This window comes from Ursus arctos, unplaced genomic scaffold, assembly GCF_023065955.2.
Source record: "Ursus arctos isolate Adak ecotype North America unplaced genomic scaffold, UrsArc2.0 scaffold_23, whole genome shotgun sequence".
Lineage (NCBI taxonomy): Eukaryota > Metazoa > Chordata > Mammalia > Carnivora > Ursidae > Ursus > Ursus arctos.
Genome location: NW_026622908.1, coordinates 21,596,930 through 21,616,558, shown reverse-complemented (window position 1 = coordinate 21,616,558; position 19,629 = coordinate 21,596,930). Strand labels below are relative to the sequence as shown.

The 19,629-nt window shown below is 56.0% G+C and overlaps 1 protein-coding gene across 2 annotated transcripts in view; it reads left to right on the top strand.

Moving 5' to 3' along the window:
- Positions 1 to 19,629, top strand: part of ABTB2 (ankyrin repeat and BTB domain containing 2) — a 173,084-nt gene that overhangs the window by 128,860 nt on the left and 24,595 nt on the right. For both annotated transcript variants that reach the window (XM_026512138.4, XM_026512140.4), the window contains exon 3: positions 4,408 to 4,621. In XM_026512138.4, the coding sequence (XP_026367923.2) occupies positions 4,408 to 4,621 (214 nt within the window). The remainder of the gene's footprint in view (positions 1 to 4,407; positions 4,622 to 19,629) is intronic.

The following is a 19,629-nucleotide window of genomic DNA, read 5'->3' as shown; positions in this document are numbered from 1 at the left end:
CTTCTCTTGTGGACTGTACTCCCTCCTGACCAAGATCCTCCCTCCCCAGGGCCTTTGCACTGGCTCCTCCCTTCTGCCTGTGACCATTTCCCCCAGACACTCAGCCATGTTGGTCCTTCATCTCATTTTCCTCAAGTCTCTGTGCAAATGATACCTTATTAGACAGGCCTTCCCTGAGCACCCCCTGTATAAATGAGCACCCCATTCTCATTCCTCGGGCTCCCCCCTTACAACTTGAGTTCATTCAAAGCACTGGTCACCACTTAAAATGTATCTCATATTCACTTGTAAATATGTAAAATGTATCTTATAAAATGTATCTCATATTTACTTTCCCCTGAATAGAATGTCAGCTTCATGAGAATAGACTCTCTCTGTTTTGTTCCCTGCTGTACTGTACCCATGATTAGAATAGTCCCTGACGCCATGTGTGTGTGTGGAAAGGAATGAGTTCTGTATTGTCCAGTGTTTGCCTCCTAAAACCCACCTAGGATGGGTCCACACCCTGGCCCAGCCGCTCCTCGGGGCAAAGGGAAGAAGCATACCCCTTCGCATCCTTTCACAGACGACCAAACAGGCTGGATCATATGTCACATTGCCCCACCTCCCCACCCTGAAACCAGGGTTTTTGCTAACCCACTGTGAAGGAGGGAGGAGACGGAGATGGAGGCCGATAATGCAGATTTTCTCTCCGAGACCGAGGAACTTAACGAGGCTAGTGATACTTGGCACCGAGCTCCTCGTACCCAAAAGTTTACCGCGGGTTGAACAGGCATTAACTCCCTGCACCTAGCCAGGACCGGCCTGCCAGGTGGTTTAGAAGTTTCCTTCTTGCATCAGGCCCAGCTGCAGAGGGAATGTAGGCACTTGTATTTTTCCCTGTCCCTCTCTCCCCACGAAAAGGTAAGTGGGAGGGAATACCACATAAACAAAATGAAGCATTTCTTTTTAAAGGTAGCTGGGTGGTATAGGCTCATTTTGAAGAGTTACCTTGCAGACTCTTGCCTGCCGTTTTTATCTGATGGCTCACGATGAGGGTTGGACAGACGAGAAGCCCGCAGCACTTCTCACCGAGGCTCTCGCGATTAGCCAACCGTGTGGGCTTGCTTTTCTGCGCCTTATGGGCATTTCTGGGCTTCAGACTGAGGTTTCACCGAGCTTAGGATCAACTGACGCTCAAGTACAAGGACCTTTCTGGAGCAGCTCAGAGCACCCACGTGCACTAGAGCAAGAGTGCAGGCCGGTCTGGGCCAGGACTTCTCAAGTCCTCTGCGGTGACGGACATGGGTGCTGGGCCCCCGCTCTGCTGCAGACCGAAACCTTTGTAAAATAGAATAGAAAACGCATGTCGAGAAGCATGAAACCAAAGACATGTAAAATGCAAGCCAATTTTTAAAAAATGATTAGAAGATCACTCTGTCCAATTGCCATGAGACTTTTTTAAAGCTCACTCTCAGTTTCTAGAATTAGCTTGTTGTGACCCAATATCAAACAGTAACACACAGTTTGCAGGCTTGTCTCAGGGCACAGACCACACTTTCATGAGCCATGGCCCAGAGCATGTGTTTGGGATTCAGGGTCCCCAGGTTGAGTCCAAGCTGGTCCACTTACTAGTACAGCCAGGACGAATCCTCTAACTTCTGTGAGCCTGTTTCCTCGTTTGTAAAATGGAAATACCTCCCTCACAGGGAGGTTGTGGAGATTAGATGAAATTTAGTCTATTTTTCCCATTTCTCCAGCCTAGAAAATATGAAGTGGCAGGGAGGAAGATCCCCCTGGGGAGAACACCCGAGGGGAGCGGTTGGCTTTGGCCGGAAAGGAGGGCTGCCGAGCAGCGGGAGTGTTCAGACGCCTGATCAGAGTTGTCCGCAGGCACCTGCTTCTTGGTCTGAGGGACTGATGGCATGCAGCTGGGCCTGGAGCTGAGAGGCGGGGGACCTGCCTCTCCAGCAGCCATTCTGCTGCCTTTGTGGCCCTTCCCACACCCCCACTCTTCGGAAGGCCTCTTTTTGTACCCGACTTCCTTTTAGGGAATGCTTAAGGGTCGCTTCCATTTCTTCCTTGATTTTCTTGCCTGCATTCTGGCTGGAAATGTGCTGCCAAAAGGGTTCTACACCAATAACAATAAAACAATCATAAACATAATTAATGATAATGGTTCTACCTTGTCAAGCCTTTGAAGTGTTTCCACAAGGTCTCTCTTTGATGCTATCAGGGACTCTCTGACTTCGCCTCCTTGTGGTCCTGTGATGCTGCCAAAAGGTATGATATTTTGACCTGGAGAGATGGAAGCCAGGGTTCAGCTTAGTGCAGCCAACTTAGCCGTACTACTAGCTGCTGTGAGACAGGTTGGCCTGGGGCTTGTCCACGCCAGTTTCTGCCACCCAGGAGCCCGAGGGCAGGGCTGGGACCTGGCATCTCAGGGCTCAGACTCCGCCCATCCTGGGAAATGCGGGGCAAGGCTTGACTGCATGGAAAAGAATCCGGGAAGGAAGAGCACCGTGGAAGGTGGCCTGGAGGGTAGAGGAATGATAGGAATAGGACAGTAATAATAATAGTGTTGTATTTCACCTTCACCAAGTACTCTGTGCCAAGCATGATGTTAAGTGCTGTACACTTACTATTTATTTGAATCCTCACAATGTTGAGGTTAGATAGGTAGATCCCATTTTACAGATGAGGAAATGGAGGCTCTGATGAGACTTCTGTGAGGCACATGGTTGGAAATAGCAGAGCTCTGATTGGAAGCCAGGTGTATCTGACTCTGGAATCTGGGCTCTCATCTGTTAACCTGGCGATTCCGTAATGTCACTGGACATGAGATTCACCGAGGGAACTTCTGCAAAAGTGGATGTCTGGGTCCTGCCCAGACCAATTAAATCAGTCTTGGGGATGGGAGCCAGGTGTCCGTAAGTCGCAAGGTACCCAGGCAGCGAGCTACAGTCACAGGGATGAGCAGAGTCAGGTGTGGAGAGAGGAAGGGCAGGGAGGCATGGAGGTCTCTTTGCTAGTGGAGATCTCCAGTTCTAGGAGATTTCCCTGCTTGGAAGCCAGACACCGTCACTGAGGCTGTCCTAGGGGAACTTGGCCACTAATGGGCTCAGGTCAAGCCCTACCAGAAGCTGTACTTTAAAATGAAATGAATATGTAAGACTATTTCTTGATTCTGTAAATGTTTCGGGGGCACCTGTCGTGCAGTAGACCCCGTGCAGGGTGTTCGGGACGCAGCGGAGCAGAGAACCCGACTCACAGAGGCTGTATCCTGAAGGTTAATTGAATAAAAGAGCTGGTTCTGCCACACTGAATGCCCTTCACCAGATTCAGACCTGCTCGTTTCTCTCACCTTAGGGCCAGCCTTGTCCAGAGGCTTTCTTTGGAAGGAGCTATCTCTAAGGAACTGCCACGGGTGGGGGGGAGCTGGCCCACAGGCAAGGCCCCCCTCAGTTCTCAGGCCTGAGGAGAATGGAAGGGTGCCACTCTTCCCAGAACAGAGGGGCCCGCAGGTGCCTGGGGCTGCGTGGCCCATCCTGTCTCAGCATTGTGGCCTCACACAATGATGGGACATTTCCTGTCCCAGGCCAGTGGGATATTGAAAAGCCTCGACTTGGGTAGTAACACAGCGCAGGATATGGGGACCTGAGGACCCCACAGACCTCAGCGGGTCAGGCCTGGGTCACAGTTCGGTTCATGCCTGCATTCAAATCTAGACTCTACCGTTTACTAACCACAGGACCTTGGCTGGTTAAGCTCTGAGCACCACAGCCTCCCTGTGACCGGGGAGACATAGGGGTCACTTAAGTGTGTGTTTACCAGATAAGCCTCAATTTCGTCACCTGTAAAATGGGGATAATACTGGGCCCCAGCGTTAAAAGGATCAGATGAAATTCTGTTCCTGGGAAACCGAACACTCAGCACGCAGTGAGCACTCAGGCCTGGTGGCAGCGGTCATCCAACCTGACATGTTGCAGATGGAGGGACCTGCCCCGCAGAAGCGCCTGGGCTCTACGCCAGACGGCACGGCAGAGGACCACCGCGCAGCCTGGCGTTGGGTGTCGGAGGCCGGGACTGCCTTGGTCAAAGAGCTGGGGAAAGGCCCCTGCGGTGGTGGAGGGAGGGGGGATGTCGAAAGAGAAACCACATTAGCATAAGTTCTGAAGGAGACCGGCCCTGCCAAGTCTGTAGTTCGGCTGTGCAGGCGAGACTGGCAGTGAAAGGAAAGTGAAATTGCTCTCCTGTGTCTAGGTGACTGTCCCCACCTCCGCCTTTTGGCTCCAGGGTTAACAGCAATTACACGCCACAGCCAGGGGAGCTGTTTCTCTGGAGCTGTTTCTCTGGAGCCACGAGGAGCCTTGGAAGGATGGGGGTGGTGAACTCAAACTTCTCTCTCCCTGTCCGCCCTCCCCGCAGGTGACCTGGTGTCCCGCGCCATGCACCACATGCAGGGGCGGCGCCCGCTGTGCCCGGGCTCCAGCCCCGCCCGCCAGGCCCGCCAGCCGCCGCAGCCCATCACCTGGTCCCCCGACGCCCTCCACACGCTCTACTACTTCCTGCGCTGTCCGCAGATGGAATCCATGGAGAACCCCAACCTGGACCCCCCGAGGATGGCCCTGAACAACGAACGGTAGGGGTCTCCCTGGGGCTGCTCAGCAGGGGCGATGCAGCGAACAGGGGCCTGGCCCTGGCCTGCGGTCGTGCTCTTCACCCTGGGTGGGGGTGGCCCGGGATCGTCGAGGCTCAGAGTGGATTTTGGCTTCTGTCTCGGGGGTTCCAGCTCTAGCACCCACTTCCTGGGCTCTCCGACATTCAGTCGCCCCTTTTATAAAAACAGGTATTCACAGCTGCCTGGAAAGGGGCCTGTGAGAATTGAGTGAGCGAGGGCTCCAAGGAAAAGCACTCAGGACGGTGTCTGGGTGGGAACGGGCCCTCCGTCGATGGTAGCTGTCACCTCTTGTGATCGTGGTGATGCCACCGTTCCCATTGCTGGTAGGGATCTAAGGCCTGCTCTGCCCTGTCCGCTCATGTCACCGACAAGAGCACTGTGGCTCTGGTAGGTTAGTGGTTGCATAGCCGCAGGACCCAGGCCTGCTGCTCTCTCTACAGGATCCTAACCCTTCCCCGGCTGGGAGCAGGGCTGCTAAGAACAGATGTGAAGGTTTTGCACTGTACAAGGGGACCCACTGAGGGGCACAAGTGGGAGACAACCACAAGGTCATATCAGCCTGAAGACCAGGTGCCTTTTCTAGTTGGTCTTACTCAGAGGGCTGCCTTTTAAATTTTTCTCCCTAGAGAGGATGCTTTTTTATAATTTGCCCAAAACATCACATACACTGGCATGAGCCTTGGCTGGTGGCTAACATGGCCGCCCGGCAGGGTCTGTCTGGGGGCTCAAGAGTTGCGTGCTTAAAGGTCCTGGGAGTGAGTAAGACCGGCCCTTGGTTTAGAAAGCATCATCGGCACGCCTTCCACCACTCAGCAGGCCCTGGAGAGGGAGTGAGCCTAAGGGGCTTTGTGCCACATGGCGGAGGAAGCTGACCTACAGCCTTGAAGAGCGAAGGCTGCCGCTTTCCCAGGCCTCCACCCCAGCTGGCTGCTGCCTTTGAGAGGCGCTGGGTCTCATCAACTTTGCGGTCCTCACGCCTGCTCCACCACCAGGCCCACTACTCCTGTGCCCCCACGGTCACAGAACACAGAGGGGCAATGCACCCCAGCTCATTCAAGACAGCCATCATGAAAATACGGGAAATCCTGCAGACATACAGCACACATGGCAGGCTGGCAATGCACTGGCCCGGGAGTCAAGGGGTCTGGGCACAAACGGCGTTCATGGAGCTCGAGAACTTTATGCAAGGTTTCAGGTCTCCCTGAGCCTCCGCCGCCTCTGCTGTGAACGGGGTGGGAACGAAGCGGTTGTAAGGGTTTGGATCGTGATGGCGTTTCCTGAGCGCTTACTGGGCTCTAGGCACCGTGCTGAGCACTTGACACGTGTGCCCTCGTGAGTGCACCCACAGGAAACGTGCGTGCTTCACGGCCCCATTTGACAGATGAGGAAGTGGAGGCAGGGAGATTTGATAATTTGCCAAGGCCACAGAGGCTCTGCTCCCAACCACTACACATGCAGTACTGTCTTTCATGACAAGAGACAAAGCAGCAGTGGCCCGGTGACACACACGTAGTAGGTTCCCAGTAAATGCTGCCGCTGCTGTGATTACGACCGCAGTCATTATTAGATTGTCATCGTCTTGGAGAAGGACAGTGAATGCGGGGCCCGACCCCGAGCAAGAAGGCAGCTGGGGTGGCTCCAGGCTTCCTGAAGGAAGCACCCGGCAGGAAGGTGGAACCGAGCAGAGGCCCTAGGCCGCAGCTGTTTCTGCTTTGTGGAGAAATGGTTGTGGTTTCCAGAGTTGGCTGGGAGGGAGAAAGGGCAAGGAAAACATGTGAAGGGTGGGGGGACTTGCTGGTTGTTTGGTGAGGTCCCAGCAGTGCTAGACGGGGCCCGATCACCCAAGCAAAGGTGGCTGGGAGAAGATGAGGAGCCTTCTTTGGGCCCACTGCCCCGGCCTGGGCTGCTTGGCCCTCTGGCGGTGGCCGTGGCGGTTGGCCGTGGGGCAGGCCCGGGAGGTGCTCCTTTGTAGCCGTCGCGCCCAGAACCCCTTGGCTGTATCTGTGGCTGCCCCCTGGCTTTCCTCCTGGGAGAGTTCCCGGCCCCCGTGCTGTAAAGCACAGCGGCAGGGTTTCGGTATGACCTGGGCTGTTGTCTGGACGTGATTGTAGCCGCTGAGCTTCAGAGTGTGTGTGTGTGTAGATATCTCAGTATTTAAAATCCACACTGTCTGTGGCACAAAAAGAATTGGTAGCTAAGGCATTTTTCCATGAATCATTTCAAATGAGTATTAGATACATGAGGAATTGGAAGCGCCATTAGGAAAAAAGTATCCAGACATTTCAGATTTGGGCACAAAAAGGAGGACACCCTAAAAATACCCAGGCTGGCAGACAGCCTGACAGCTGTGTGGTGGCCCGGCTCCTGGCTGTCGAAGGGGATCCTGCCATGCTTGGACTCCGTCGGGTTGGGCAGGCCCTGGGGAGCCTGGCCGGCCCTTCCTGGGGGCCACCCGAGCTCGCGTTCCACGGCAGGCGAAACCACACGTCTCCTCAAGGCTCCGCCATGCTGGTACCCTCGCCAGAGCTCTGGGAAACCTCTCTGCGTGCACACAGATAGCCGGACTTGGCTCCAGGGTGACAGAGCTTTGCTTTCGTGAGTCTGGGGATGGCTGGCTGTCTTTCTGCCCCCTGTACCCCCACTTCATTGACTCTTGGAGTTCCTCCCTCTGTCCCAAGTCCACCCAGCCAGAATCGGACAGAGCCTCTGATTGCCGGTGCGATGGCGTAATGTGGTCCCGAGGCCCCCGTTCCGGGATTGCATGGCTTGGGGATTCCTGGGTCTGTGGGGATTGAGTGGCCTCTTCCACTGCCTTGCTCACAGGGGCTAAGGAGCTCAGTGGGGTGGCATGGGTTTGGCCACATGGTAGCATTGATGGTCTACTTAAGTCTATGCTCAGATGTCTGCTTGGAGGAAATGACCCTTCTTCCTTCCCACGGGGGGCCGTGTGACCGCATCCGTGCTGATAGAGGGTGGGACATGCGTCCGTCTGTCTTGTGTGAAGCTTATCATGGCCTCCCCTGCTACGCCATGTGCTGCCTCTGCCCGGCTCTGTCGGGCCCGAGTATCTGGCCGTCTCCCCAGAGCCTCTTGCTCTGGGTGTGGGAAGGGAGGTGGTGGGAGGAGGGAGCTGCGGCAACAGTAGGAGCCCAGCGTGGGCAGGCGGGGCGGCGTAGCAAGGGACAGCCGGGCACTGTAGCATCCGTGCGCGTGCTGCAGCAGTGAGCCAGCAGCGCCAGGGAAAGCAGCCCAGGCTTTGGCGCTGACGCCTCGACTCTGGTCCAGCCTCCCGCACAGGCCTCTCCACGCTCCAGGCTCCTCGCCTGTAAAGTGGGGAGGACAAAGTGAGATGACACATAGCAGGCAGCCGGCTCTTCCTTCTAAAAGGCCTTTCTACCTACTTGTGTTTCTTTTGTGCCCCCTAGATCAGCAAGATAGGTGCCAGAATGACCTCCATTTTACAAAGGAGGGCATGAGGCCAGAGGGGGCATCCAGTGGCTAAGTGGCAGCTGGGCAGGGATTTGAACCAGGTCTGTCTGACCTCAAAGCCCTTGCTCTTCACCGTGCCCAGTTGCTAAGCCCTGGTCCTCAAACTATCAAGACTACCCGATTGGGGGGGGGCGTCTCCCGGGGCCATCTCGGCCCCACCTGCCTGCCCATTCCCAGCATCCGTCCCTGGCCCCCCCGGCGGAGCCTGGCACAGGGAGACTCCCTGCCCCCTCCCGGAGCGCCGTTCCTGCTGGCAGCTCGGCATCGCAGGCGTCAGCAAGGCACGAGGCAGGGTCTCAAGCACAGGCTTAGTCACAGCTGCTGCCCTGCAGGGCATGTCATCACCCGAGACCAAGCTTGAAAAGTGAAAGAACTTGCTGTCAGACATCCAGGGTTGCCCATGGAGATGGGGGAGCCGCCTTCCCCCGAGGTCTGGAGGAGAATGGACAGCCATCTGGCTAAGTGTGGTCCTTGCTAGTCGTGCCTGGAGGCAGAGGGATGAGCTAGTCGAAAGAGCATCCTGGGTGGAAGAGACCTCTTTGGCCATCATCCTCGGGGGGATGAGGTGTCTGGGCAGCGGGGAGGACAGCGACGTGGACACACAGGAGCGGCGGGAGGTCTGCCAGCTCGCCAGAAATTGCTGGAAGAAAGCGTCATCAGGCAGAGCACATGAGGGAGACAGATAGTTTGAGGTGCAGAGAGAGCTGAGGTACACAGGAGGTGAACCAATTTTCTGCTTCAAAGCCTCGGGCGCTGGAGGGCCCGGGCTCAGCAAGCGGCATTCCCAAGTGTATGTGATCTGACGGCGGTGGCGGCCGAGACGCCGGGCCTTTGAGGACTCTCTGGGAATCCTAGGAATGACAGCAGACCACTTGTCCACAGACCGGTGTGTTCTCTGGAGCCCTGGCCTCTTCCCTCTCGCCGGCCTCGCCCAGCACCCCTTGCTGGAGGGAAGCACACTCAGAAGGCTTGGGGGCTGCCGGTGCCCAGGATGCTAAGCCAGGAGGACCGTGGGAGGCGAGCCAGAGTCTGACTGGAGACGGAGCCTGCAAGCGTCCGGCGTCATGACTTCCTAGCCTGCCAGAGCCCTGTCTGAGGAGGGAACTGCTAGTCAAACACGCACTTTTCAGACCGGGCTTATCACTTAGTGATTTTAGAGCCTTCGGCCAGCAGTTTCCGCCAAAGCTCGGGTCTATAGACCAACAGCACGCAGTCCTCACAGTCACTGGTGAGGTGCGAGATCTAAATGAGTTCACCTTGCTGACATTCTAGAACAGTACCTGGGACACAGTGAACGCCAGACCTGGGCTACTACAATTACAGGGTCACTTGTACTGGACAGAGACCGCATGGCAGGGTAGAATGCGGTCCCTAGCAGAGACAGACTGGAGCATTGTGGTAGGGAGCAAGGAATCGGAGGGCAGGACGAAGCTGCAGGAAGCCGGGGCCCTGCGGGCCGAGATAAAGAGAGGGCTCAGCTGTGGCTGGAGGGTCCTGGCCCCGTCCTCCAGCTCAGTGCTTTCCGTGATTGGGGGCTTCTTCTTCGCCCTCACTCCAGCCTTCCGCACTCAGTGCCCGGACCCCTCTGAGAGCGAGGGGAGCAGAGGGCGCCAGGCAGCCCTTCCGACTCTGCTCACCTTGATGCTGCGAGGAGAGGCGTTCCCCCCGAGACCCATCCCAGCGGCCCGGCCTGGAGCGTCTGGTCTGTGGTCCTGCCCCACCAGACAGCCTCAAGAGGGACCAGGGGCCCAAAGCGCTGGCTTGACAGTCATCTGAGGATATGGTTCCCAGAGTGCTAGCCCTGCCGAGGCTCCGGGGCCTGCGCGGACGAGGAGACCCTCGTCCAAGTGAGATCCTGGTGGGAGATGGCGTGTGTCTGGCCCAGCTCTTGGCTGCTCCGTTCCATGTCAGGCTAGTCAAGAAGTTTCCAGCAAGTGTGTGAACAGAATTCAGAAGTGGTGGAGCCAGCCAGAGCACCAGCCGTTCCGGGTCCCCTCACTCCCCCAGAAGTCCACACCTGTGGTTTTAGATCCCGCCCAAGAGGAGGAAGGTTCCACAAGCCTCTCGGGTCCCCCTGGAGCTGTTCCCTCTGCTGTCTTCCAGCAAGCAGTGCAGCAGGTCAGCTCATCTTTTGGGGCCTCTGTTTCCTCGTTGGGAAAATGGCGAAGGTACAATGGTCACCGGCAGTAAACGAGATAATGTGGCGAAGCCCTGCGCTCAGCGCCTGGCTCATTAAAAAAAATATATTTATTAAATGGCGGCTGCCACCCTCCTCATTATAATGCTCATAAACACATGTTTGACACGCAGCGTAAGCTGTCTTCATTGACCTAGAATGGCGTTTCTTACAGTGTGGTTCTCAAGTGGTCTCTGTAAGATCGGACTAATGCGTTCCTGCTATTACTAATACTGGTATTACTAACCTAACTCCAACGACTGCTAACGCAACTAGTAGCGTGACTCCATCCTGCCCCGACGGAGGCAGCCAGCGTTTGGAGAGCGCAAGGGGCAGGTGCCATCTTCAGTGCTTTGCTTCTTGACCCACTTCTCCCTGGGCTCCTGTGGCCCCGTGGGGAAGGGATGCAAGAGAGTTATGAAGGCGGAGTCCCCAGCCTCGTGAGGGAGGCCGGAGACAAAGAAGGAGCCAAACCCAGCAGACCCTCGCCGCCTGATGGAGCAAAGCTCGACCCTCAGGCTGCGCAGCCTGCCCGGCTGGCTCCCAGCTCTGCTGCTGACGATCTGATGGCCTTGGGCACGTCATTTAGCTTCCGTGCCTTCGTCTCTTCTTCACAGGGGTATTGTGGGGATCGAGTTCATATACCGAGAGCCCTTAGAGCAGCTCCCGGCGCACAAGATGCTCCGTCACCCTCACCACCGCCACATTCAGGGGACCTCGCAGAGCCTGGTGGGGTCGGGGAGGGCCTCCGAGCAGCCTGGGGTTTTAACTGGGCCATAAAGGACAGCCACCAGGAAGACTGGGACAGGCCGCGTGGCAGGGGACAGCAAGAGTCACAGAAGGACTTTGTGGTTTCAAAGTGTGTATTTCACGACAAAACTGGATCTACATTTTAAAATCACAAGAATTCGTTGGAGAGAATTTGGGTTTTGTTTTTTCAAGTTCTCATTGACTGTGTATCTAGGCAAATAAGTCGAGGTGGGGCTAGAGCGGCTCTCCAGTGGGAAAGTACATCCTCACAGGTGCCGGAGGGTCACATCCAGCTCCTGCCCCTCTGGCTCTGGGATCCAGGCAAGTCCAGCTTCCCAACTGAGCCTCAGTTTCCCCTCTGTGTAAAGTGAGCCACCTTTGCTGGCTCCTCTGTGTCCAGATTCTGCCTCCTCGGGGCACCCCCCCCAAGTTCTGGGGAAATACTCCCCGCACAAGTGAGGTACAAAGAGAGGAGAGGCGCCTCTTTGTTCCCTTCCAGATGCAAAGGGGGGATGTCTCCCCTCAGCCGAGCACTCTACATAAATAGGAAGCGCCACGGATAGGCTGTGTGCTCAGTCTGAAGAAGTGGGCTCGTTAATCTTTTGCTCAGCTTGCGAAAGTGTTTTCTTACCAAATAATAGAGATGATGGCAGTGGGGGCTTGATGCTACTGACTTAGGGTTCCCTTAAATACCATTTCAAGAAGATTTGCAACGTTAAGCTCTTTTCTCTCTTTTCCTCTCCCCCTTTCTGTGCATTAAATTCCCATCTGCTTACCCAAAGTGGAAGTAAAAGAAATCAGAATAGCAATTGGGTGAATTAGTACTTGTTTCCCTGTGTTCCCCAGACTGGCGCCTCCAGTAACTTCTGAAGTGGCTTGTTTATGGTCCACCATGGGCAGTGACCGGTGCCTCCAACACCCGGTCCTTCCCCGTCACTTTACCCACTGCTGCGTTCCTCCAGAGCACCTGCCTCTGCCCGGTGATACCTGGCTGCTACCTGTCTGTCTGCTTACCTGTCTGCCCCCCGCTCCCCACCCTCTAGAATGTGAGCACCATAGACCAGCCGTGTTCCCACTGTGTGCCCAGCACGTAGTAGGCCGTTAACAATTTGTTCAGTTAATGAAACAGGATGCAGAGCCTGAAGACTGGACTCTGGTGTCAGAAAGACGCAGCATGAGGTCTCTGCTCTGCCAGTTCCAAGCTGGGTGACTTTGGACTTATTTCTCTGGCCTCAACTTCTCAGCTTGCACTGGAAAATGGCTTGATCCTTCCAGAGGCTCTGGTAGCAGTCATGGGAGGCCCTACGTTTAGAGGAGTTAGCACGGAGTAAGCTTTTCATACATGGTAGCTGCTGTTAGCTGTGTAATTACTGTTTTCGTCAACCTGATGGAAGGCCTAAAACAACTAAATCGTGTTTAATGCATAAATAATCCAGAAACAATGGTGAATTTTAAAAAATCACATCTACTCAGAATGCGTGTTTTCTCGGGGCGCGGGGTGGCTCAGTCAGTTAAGCAGCCAACTCTTGGCTTCGGCTCAGTTCATGATCTCAGGGTCGTGAGATCAAGCCCCGTGTCGGGCTCCATACTCAGCCGGGTGTCTGTTGGACATTCTCTCTCTCTCCCCCTCTCCCTCTTTCCCTGCTCACTCTCTCTGTCTCTCTCATTCTCAAATAATTTTTTTTTTAAATGTGTGTTTTCTCTCTCTGTCATATACTCGCCCTCAGTCCCTGCCCTTAATTCCTTTAACTCAGCCCTGACAGAAGCCGGGGAGCCAGGCGAGGGACAGAAGGTGAAGCAGACCGGATGTCACAAAGCACTAAGTGAGGACTGCTGTGGACAAAGATGTGTACAAACTTTAGATTTATCACAACCTACCACCCAAGGATTGAAGAAAACTTTAAAAACTGGATTTCATCCACCCATTGGTTCAAAGACCAAGCGGACTGAGAGTCAGACATTCCCCACCGTTCCTGGGGTACCCTGGCCCCTTGTTTGCTGGTTCGGCCCCAGTGCTCCCACAGCATGGGCTGTGGTTACTAGGTTCCAGCTGAGGAGTGAGATGACCTGATGTATTTCACACGGGCTGGAAGCATCTAGTCAAACTTCACAGTCCATAAAGCACTTGACGTACACAGCTCTCAGAGATTTTCACAAGAGCTCCTGGAGCAAGCTGTTACTGTTCCCATTTACAGATGAGCAGACTGAGCTGTAGAGAGGTCAGGGGGGCAGCCAAGGTCACAGCTAGGAAGAGGCAGATTGGAGCTCGGGCAGGGAGGCCTGATTGTAACAGCACAGTGTTCATACCATCGGGGGTGCTCCCAGGAGAGAGGACGCAAGACCCCAGGAGCCGGGTCTCTTGGGCAGCACCACCTCTACCCAGTGTGACTTAGGCCCGCGCTCAACCACTTGGGGCCTCTTCCTCGGCAGACGAGCGCCCACTGGCTCGCGGTGGCCAGCCTGACAGCGGGCATGTGTCCAGCATCTGACAAGGAATGAGCCAGGGATTGGGGGCAGACAAAGAAAGTGGCAGAGCCAGATAACGGGGGATGGGGAGATGGCGACCAGGCTGGATCCTGGCCCTGCCGTTGACAAGTGCCCTTAGGGGCTGCCTGTTGCGTCTGACTTCCTGCCGCATTGTTGGGGCCACCGGTCCTCACAGAAAAGAAGACTGGGAGGGGGCTGCTGGGCCTGGGGGCTTCATTCACTGGCAGTGTTTTTGTAACACGGCAGCCACAATCCCCTTTGTGTGCAATATCGCCAGGATCCCGGAGAGCCTGGGTGTGCTGGGAAGCCCCAGTTCTACAGAGAATGGCCTCGCCTTCTTAACGGTGGCTTTCAGGGCTGAGCTGCTGACGGCACAGGCACTGAGGGGACAGGAGAGCGGCTCTGATGATGTCTATCTCTGGCCCGCTCCTGCTTGCCTGCCATGCAGCTCTACAGATCCCCCTCCTCCCACAGGACCAACCACCTGGGACGGGACAGCCACCTGGGACTTACCCACTTTGCTGCTTTCGTATTGGACATCCGGGAGGGAAAGTCTCTCCAGAGGTCTGGAGAATACCCCTGAGGCTCTGGGGTCCAGCCCGGCCTCCCGTTCCCTGCTGACTTCAGCGCTGATGAGGCCATAGGTGCAGAAGCTGGAGTTTGGGTGGGGCCTAGGTGAGCCCCTGAGGCCAGCCTTTTGTCTACCCTGCCTGCTTCCGGGGTTCCAGCCAGGTGGTGGGCTCAGAACACCTTGCGGGTGGCAGTTTGGTCTCACGAAGGACCCCAGAATCTTTTTGTTTTTCGTTTTGAAGCCAAACAGATTGCCGGTGGCTAGCTCTGTGACCTTGGATCTGCGTCCCAAGCACTCAGAGCCTCAGTCTCCACGTTCGGAAAACGCACACTAATAATTATACCCCCCTGCAGAGTGGCCTCATGCCGGCTCGGCACGTAGTAGGCCCTCACCAAATCGTAGCAGTGTGGCTTTACTGCCCAGGAGCCCACGCCAGAGTCTTTTTCGAAGCTTCAGTTGGGATGTGGGTGTGGAAAGCAAGGTCAGTCCTGGGAGCCCATACCATCTTTTCCTGTTCCTCCGGCTGGGCTCACCAATGCTGATGATGTGGGTCAAAGCCACTAGAGGCCAATCAGGAATTACCCCCTGACGCCTCTGTCAGGCCCCAAGAACCCCATGCCCCTACCGCCTCCTAGAAGTTTCTAGAAACTCTTTACCTGACAGCGTGAACGGGTCATCTTTTTTGCTTTAGGCTGTGGAGGAGGGAAGGACAACTTTTATGTGATTATACTCAGCTGAATCTGAACAGGAATACCATCCAGAAACCCTAAAAAAAGAATCCCCCCCCCCGCCCCGGTGTCTGAGACAAATAAGCAGAACAGCTAAGCCACAGCCTCCTCCCAAGCCTACCTCGTTGGCAGAGGCTGATGGTGGTGCGAGGGCCCTCGCTGTGTGTGTGAACAGGTTGGAGGCCTTTGCCGGTCTGGCTTCCATATGGTGAAAGAGTTTGTGGTCTCTCGTCACCCATCCCAGACGCTGAGCAGAGGTGCAGAAGGTGGGTCTCGCGCACATGGCAGCTCCGCAGGTGAGGCGTGGCCGGCGGGCCAAGGCAGCCACACCCCAGCCAAGCGGAGAGAGACCTGCTTCCACACCACTCCCTGCCAGAGTGTGGGGAGCAGTGCCACCGGGGCCCGCTGGGCCAGCCGCCTGCCCCCCCCCAGGCCACCGCGCAGGGAGTTGGCGCCTGAGTAACGGGCCCGACGCAGCACGCAGAGCCCTCCCTGTGGGGCCAGAGAGGGTGGCGAGGGGGTGGCCTGTGTGCAGGCTCCCCTGGAATCTAGGCCGTCTCGCCCACAGAGATGCCCCCCTGGACGCAGGCCCAGTTACCAAAGACAGATGGCCGTGTCCCCTCCACCAGGGCGCCGCGCCACGCTGACATCTGCGGAAGCACATCTGCTGCTTCCCTCCCCGAGAAGGCTCCCCTAGATCCTCGCCGTGCCCCCCCCCCGCCCCGCAACTGCCTAGGTCGCCCCAGTTGGCGGAGCCCGGCCCCGGGGCACTGCTCCTGGGTCGGAAAGTCTCCTGTGAAATGGTTGTCTTTGTATTTATTTTTTTAATCTTTTTTAAAAGATTTTATTTATTTGACAGCACAAGCCAGCGGGGGGTGGGGGTGGGCAAAGGGAGAGCCTGATGCAGGACTCGATCCTAGACCCTGAGATCATGACCTGAGCCAAAAGCAGACGCTTAACTGACTGAGCCACCCAGGCACCCCTGGTCGTCTTTTTATCTGGGAAGTACTTTCTTTTTCTGAAGGCAACCATTTGCCAATGCCCAAGCCAACTCAAGCCTCCAAGAATGAAAGATGAAGTTGGTCCCCATTTCACGAGCTCATTTGCCTGCAGAGAGTTGGGCCAGATGCCCTTGACTTCATGGCACATGGAGCCCTCTGGGAAGAACTCTGGAGCCCCACAGAGAGTTCTGGAGTGAGAGCAGACCCCTGAAAACACAGTCGCAGCAGGAGGGCTTTGCCGCCAGGAGGGAGAAACATGCCACACATTTACAGATTCGAAGACTGCGGTTCTAACGTGGGCCCCTGTGCTGAGGGGTGGGAATGTCAGTGGGCAAAGTCGCTGCCTTTGGAGAGAGCTAGTCTGAAGAGAGAGCGGGCTCGCACACAAATGAAATGATGGCAGAGCGGGTAAGCACTGTGAAGGCGCAGTGCTGGGGGGCAGAACGGAGAGCCGCTTCGGGGTGGGGGACGGCGTGAGCCCGCCGTGTGCCTTACCGAGGACCCTCATGCTAGGGTGACCAGATGTCTGGTTTGTCTGAGACAGTTTGCCGCCCATTGTGATAGGCAGCAGCATTCTGGTTTTCTCTGAAAAGTGGGCCAGTTTGGGTGACAAAAGATATGGTTATTGTGCCTAAAACTCCTCATCCCTAAGATGGGGGACACGGGGAAGTGTTCAGAAAGTGGGGGACCAGGGCCAGCTTCCTCAGCTGGGCGGCAGTGGAATGCTCTGTGTGGGAGCTCGGGGGCTGGGGTACACAGCCAGGGACCTCATCCCGGTTCTGCCAGTTACCGAGGAGCATGATCTGGGGCAAGGCAGTCCGCCTCTCCAGCCCTCAGTTTCCCCATGTGTGGGGGAACTGCTTCGTAACCGGTATGAAACGAGTCAGTAGGTATGAGGGGCTTAAAACAGTGCCAGGTGCTTAGCCCGCTCTAGAAATATTGTTAGTGTTTTTCTGTTATTCCCGCACGCCTTGGGAGCCAAGCCAAGATGCCCCAGTCGTCACCCGATTGACCTCCCATCCCACTGCCCACTTTTAGGCTCCCACGGGGCCTGACGGGCAGACCCTGGGAAGAGGCAGAGAAATTGCTCACAGCTAATGACTTGGTTATATTCTAAATTTATATCCATATGTATATCTGGGCAAGTAGAGGTTTTTTTAGGCCTCTAATCCATAGCAGATGAGTTTTAATAAGAAAAGAGTATTTCTCCCACAGCAAGCCCTGAGCTCTGCCTCTGACAGCAGTCCTCTGACCCCACGCAGAGATCCTGCCATGGGTCAGCTCCAGGTGCTGGGGCAGAGTGGCTGCTGGAGAAGATAGGCCTGGGGGTCAGAGGAGGTGCTTACCCGACTCGGACTCCAAGCTGGGCCAAACCATTCTGGTTTACCAAGCAATTCTAGAAAATTAATTGGCCCAAGATGTGCCGGACTAGAATTGCTTCCTTTGTACTGGGAGTAGCATCTGACTTCAGTGGGACACGGTGGGTTTTTTCCCGCATGGATGGTTTGGCTAATGTTTGAGGCCACAGTGGCTCTCGGAAATCTTAGACAACCGATGGGAAGGCCTCAGAGCTGGCCTGGTAGAGCTGACCTTGACCTTCCCAGAGGCGTGTTTGCCTACAGAGCTGTTGTTCGATCGGGCAAAGCTTGGCCCCTTTGCTGGTTCCTGATGCTGCCACTCTATAGCCCTAGCCCAGACAGCATGGGGGGAGGGGCACGGGAGCTAGGAGGGGGTGATGCAGCAGGGAGATGGCCCCGTGCAACCCCAGTGCTTGGCAGTGGCCCCACCTGAAGGTAGGGCTGAGGGTGGGGGACCGTCTGGCTGGCCGCCGTGAGCTTCCTCTCCTGAACTAAGCGTGCTCACAGGCGGGGTGGCTGAGCTTCCTGGGGAAGGGGGCACTCTTCGTAGGGAGCAAGCAAGCCGAAGGCGGCACGGACCTCCCCAGACCCTTCCAGCCCCCGGAGCCCTCTGTGCTCCCTGCCAAGGCTGGAAGTGAAGAAACCGCAGCCTGGTTTTCCCAGGGCTGAACTCAGGCCAGGTCTCCAGGTCCTGCCCAGCCGGGGGGCACGTCCAGGGCCTGCTTGCGTGCTCAAACCTGGCTCCTCGTGGGTGGGCACAGAGGGGTGGGACCTGCCGGGGGAGGACAGAGGGCTTGGGGCACACAGCCTCCAGTTACAGGCCTGTGCCCCTCTGCCAACCTGCCCCTCTCCCCGAGGCCGCTGCCCACCTCGAGGAAGAACAGAGCCTGCTTTGAGCTGGAAATTAGAGTCGTTTCCTGTTCCATGTTGTTAAGACACTGCTTATAGGGCTGTAATCCCAATAAATCATAAGCTTGCTGAGTGGGGCTGGGTTTATTTTTTTTTCCAGGCTGCAGGGACCTCTTAAAACCAAGGCCTTAAGAAGTTCATTCTCTTTCATTTTTTTTTTTAAGGGGGAAAAATGGCTTTTGCAGGCCTGGTCCTGTCGAAGGGCCTTATGAGACCCGTGGCTTGATATGGTTAACTTAGAGACACGAGGAGAAACTGAGTCATGACGTGTGGGGCCGGTCTCCCTGGTGCTTCGGAACCGGCTCCGTGACCTTGGGTGGAGCGCTTGCCCCAGGGGGTTTCCGTTTCCTCCCCAGCAAATAGGAGTCGGTCAGGCAGCGCCCGCCTCTTCACGCGGCAGGCCCGTTTCCACTGGTGCAGCTCCCAGCCGGTCCCACGTGGCCGTGGCCGCTGTTTGGCGCACACACGGACAATGCTGCCGGTCGGTGGTCCTTCTAAGCGTCTTGGTTTGTCACAGCAGCAGCCCCACCCGGTGTGCTGGTGTGCACAGCGTGATGGTTTTTGGGTTCGGCCACCGGCAGCATTTGGGGCGTGCAGGGGGTGCAGGTCCCTGGACATAATTCCGTGCCCACCTCCCCACCACGTCACATGTTGGTGAGTCCGTGTTCCTTGTCGTTGTCCCTTCCCATGTGCAAGGTCCCGCGACCGCCAAGGCCGAGAGCCTGTGCTGCCAGAAACAGCTTCCAGATCACACTCAACATAGTGGTTGCGTTTGTTCTGTCTGTTTTATGAGCTGGGATGGAGTGGGTGATGGGCAGTTTGCTGGCAGGCTTTTGCAATCTTTACATGTTTATACTTGCTGCAGGGCCGGGGAGGGGAGAGTCGGCTCCGCTTGAAGAGCTAGAGTTGAGGCATTTAATAGGACCAGATTCCTATAGCCTATTTTGCTTTATGTGTTTTCTCTATCAACAGATACTAACATAGTAATAATAGTTCACCTTTATTGAGAACTTGCCGTGTGCCAAATGCTGGGCTAAGCACTTCCATACGTACTTCTCGCGAGGTGGTCCTTTTATTTATACCTGTCTCACGGATGGGACGACTGAGGCTGCGGGTGCACAGGATCACAACTGAGTTTGTGGCAGTAGCACTGGAAGACTCCCTCCTGAGCCCACACTCTTGATCACTGCAGAGCAGATACAGCCATTGTCACGTGGGGTCTGTGGAATAGCAGCAGAAGAGGTTCTCACAGTGGAAAATATCCAGAAGCCACTGACTTACCCCTTCTTTAAGAGAACAACAGGCCCAGAGTGTAATGATCTGCCCCAGGTTATGGAGCCGGTTCACTTGCTTCCAGGACACTGGGGCTTTCTTGCAGTGAGGGTGCTGCAGGGAATGGGGTAGGAGCCTCAGTTTGCTGGGCTGGGAGGGCGCATGTAAATCATACGGTATTCTAGAACCGGCCAGACCGTGTGCCACCAGAGGCAGAAGCCCAGCCCC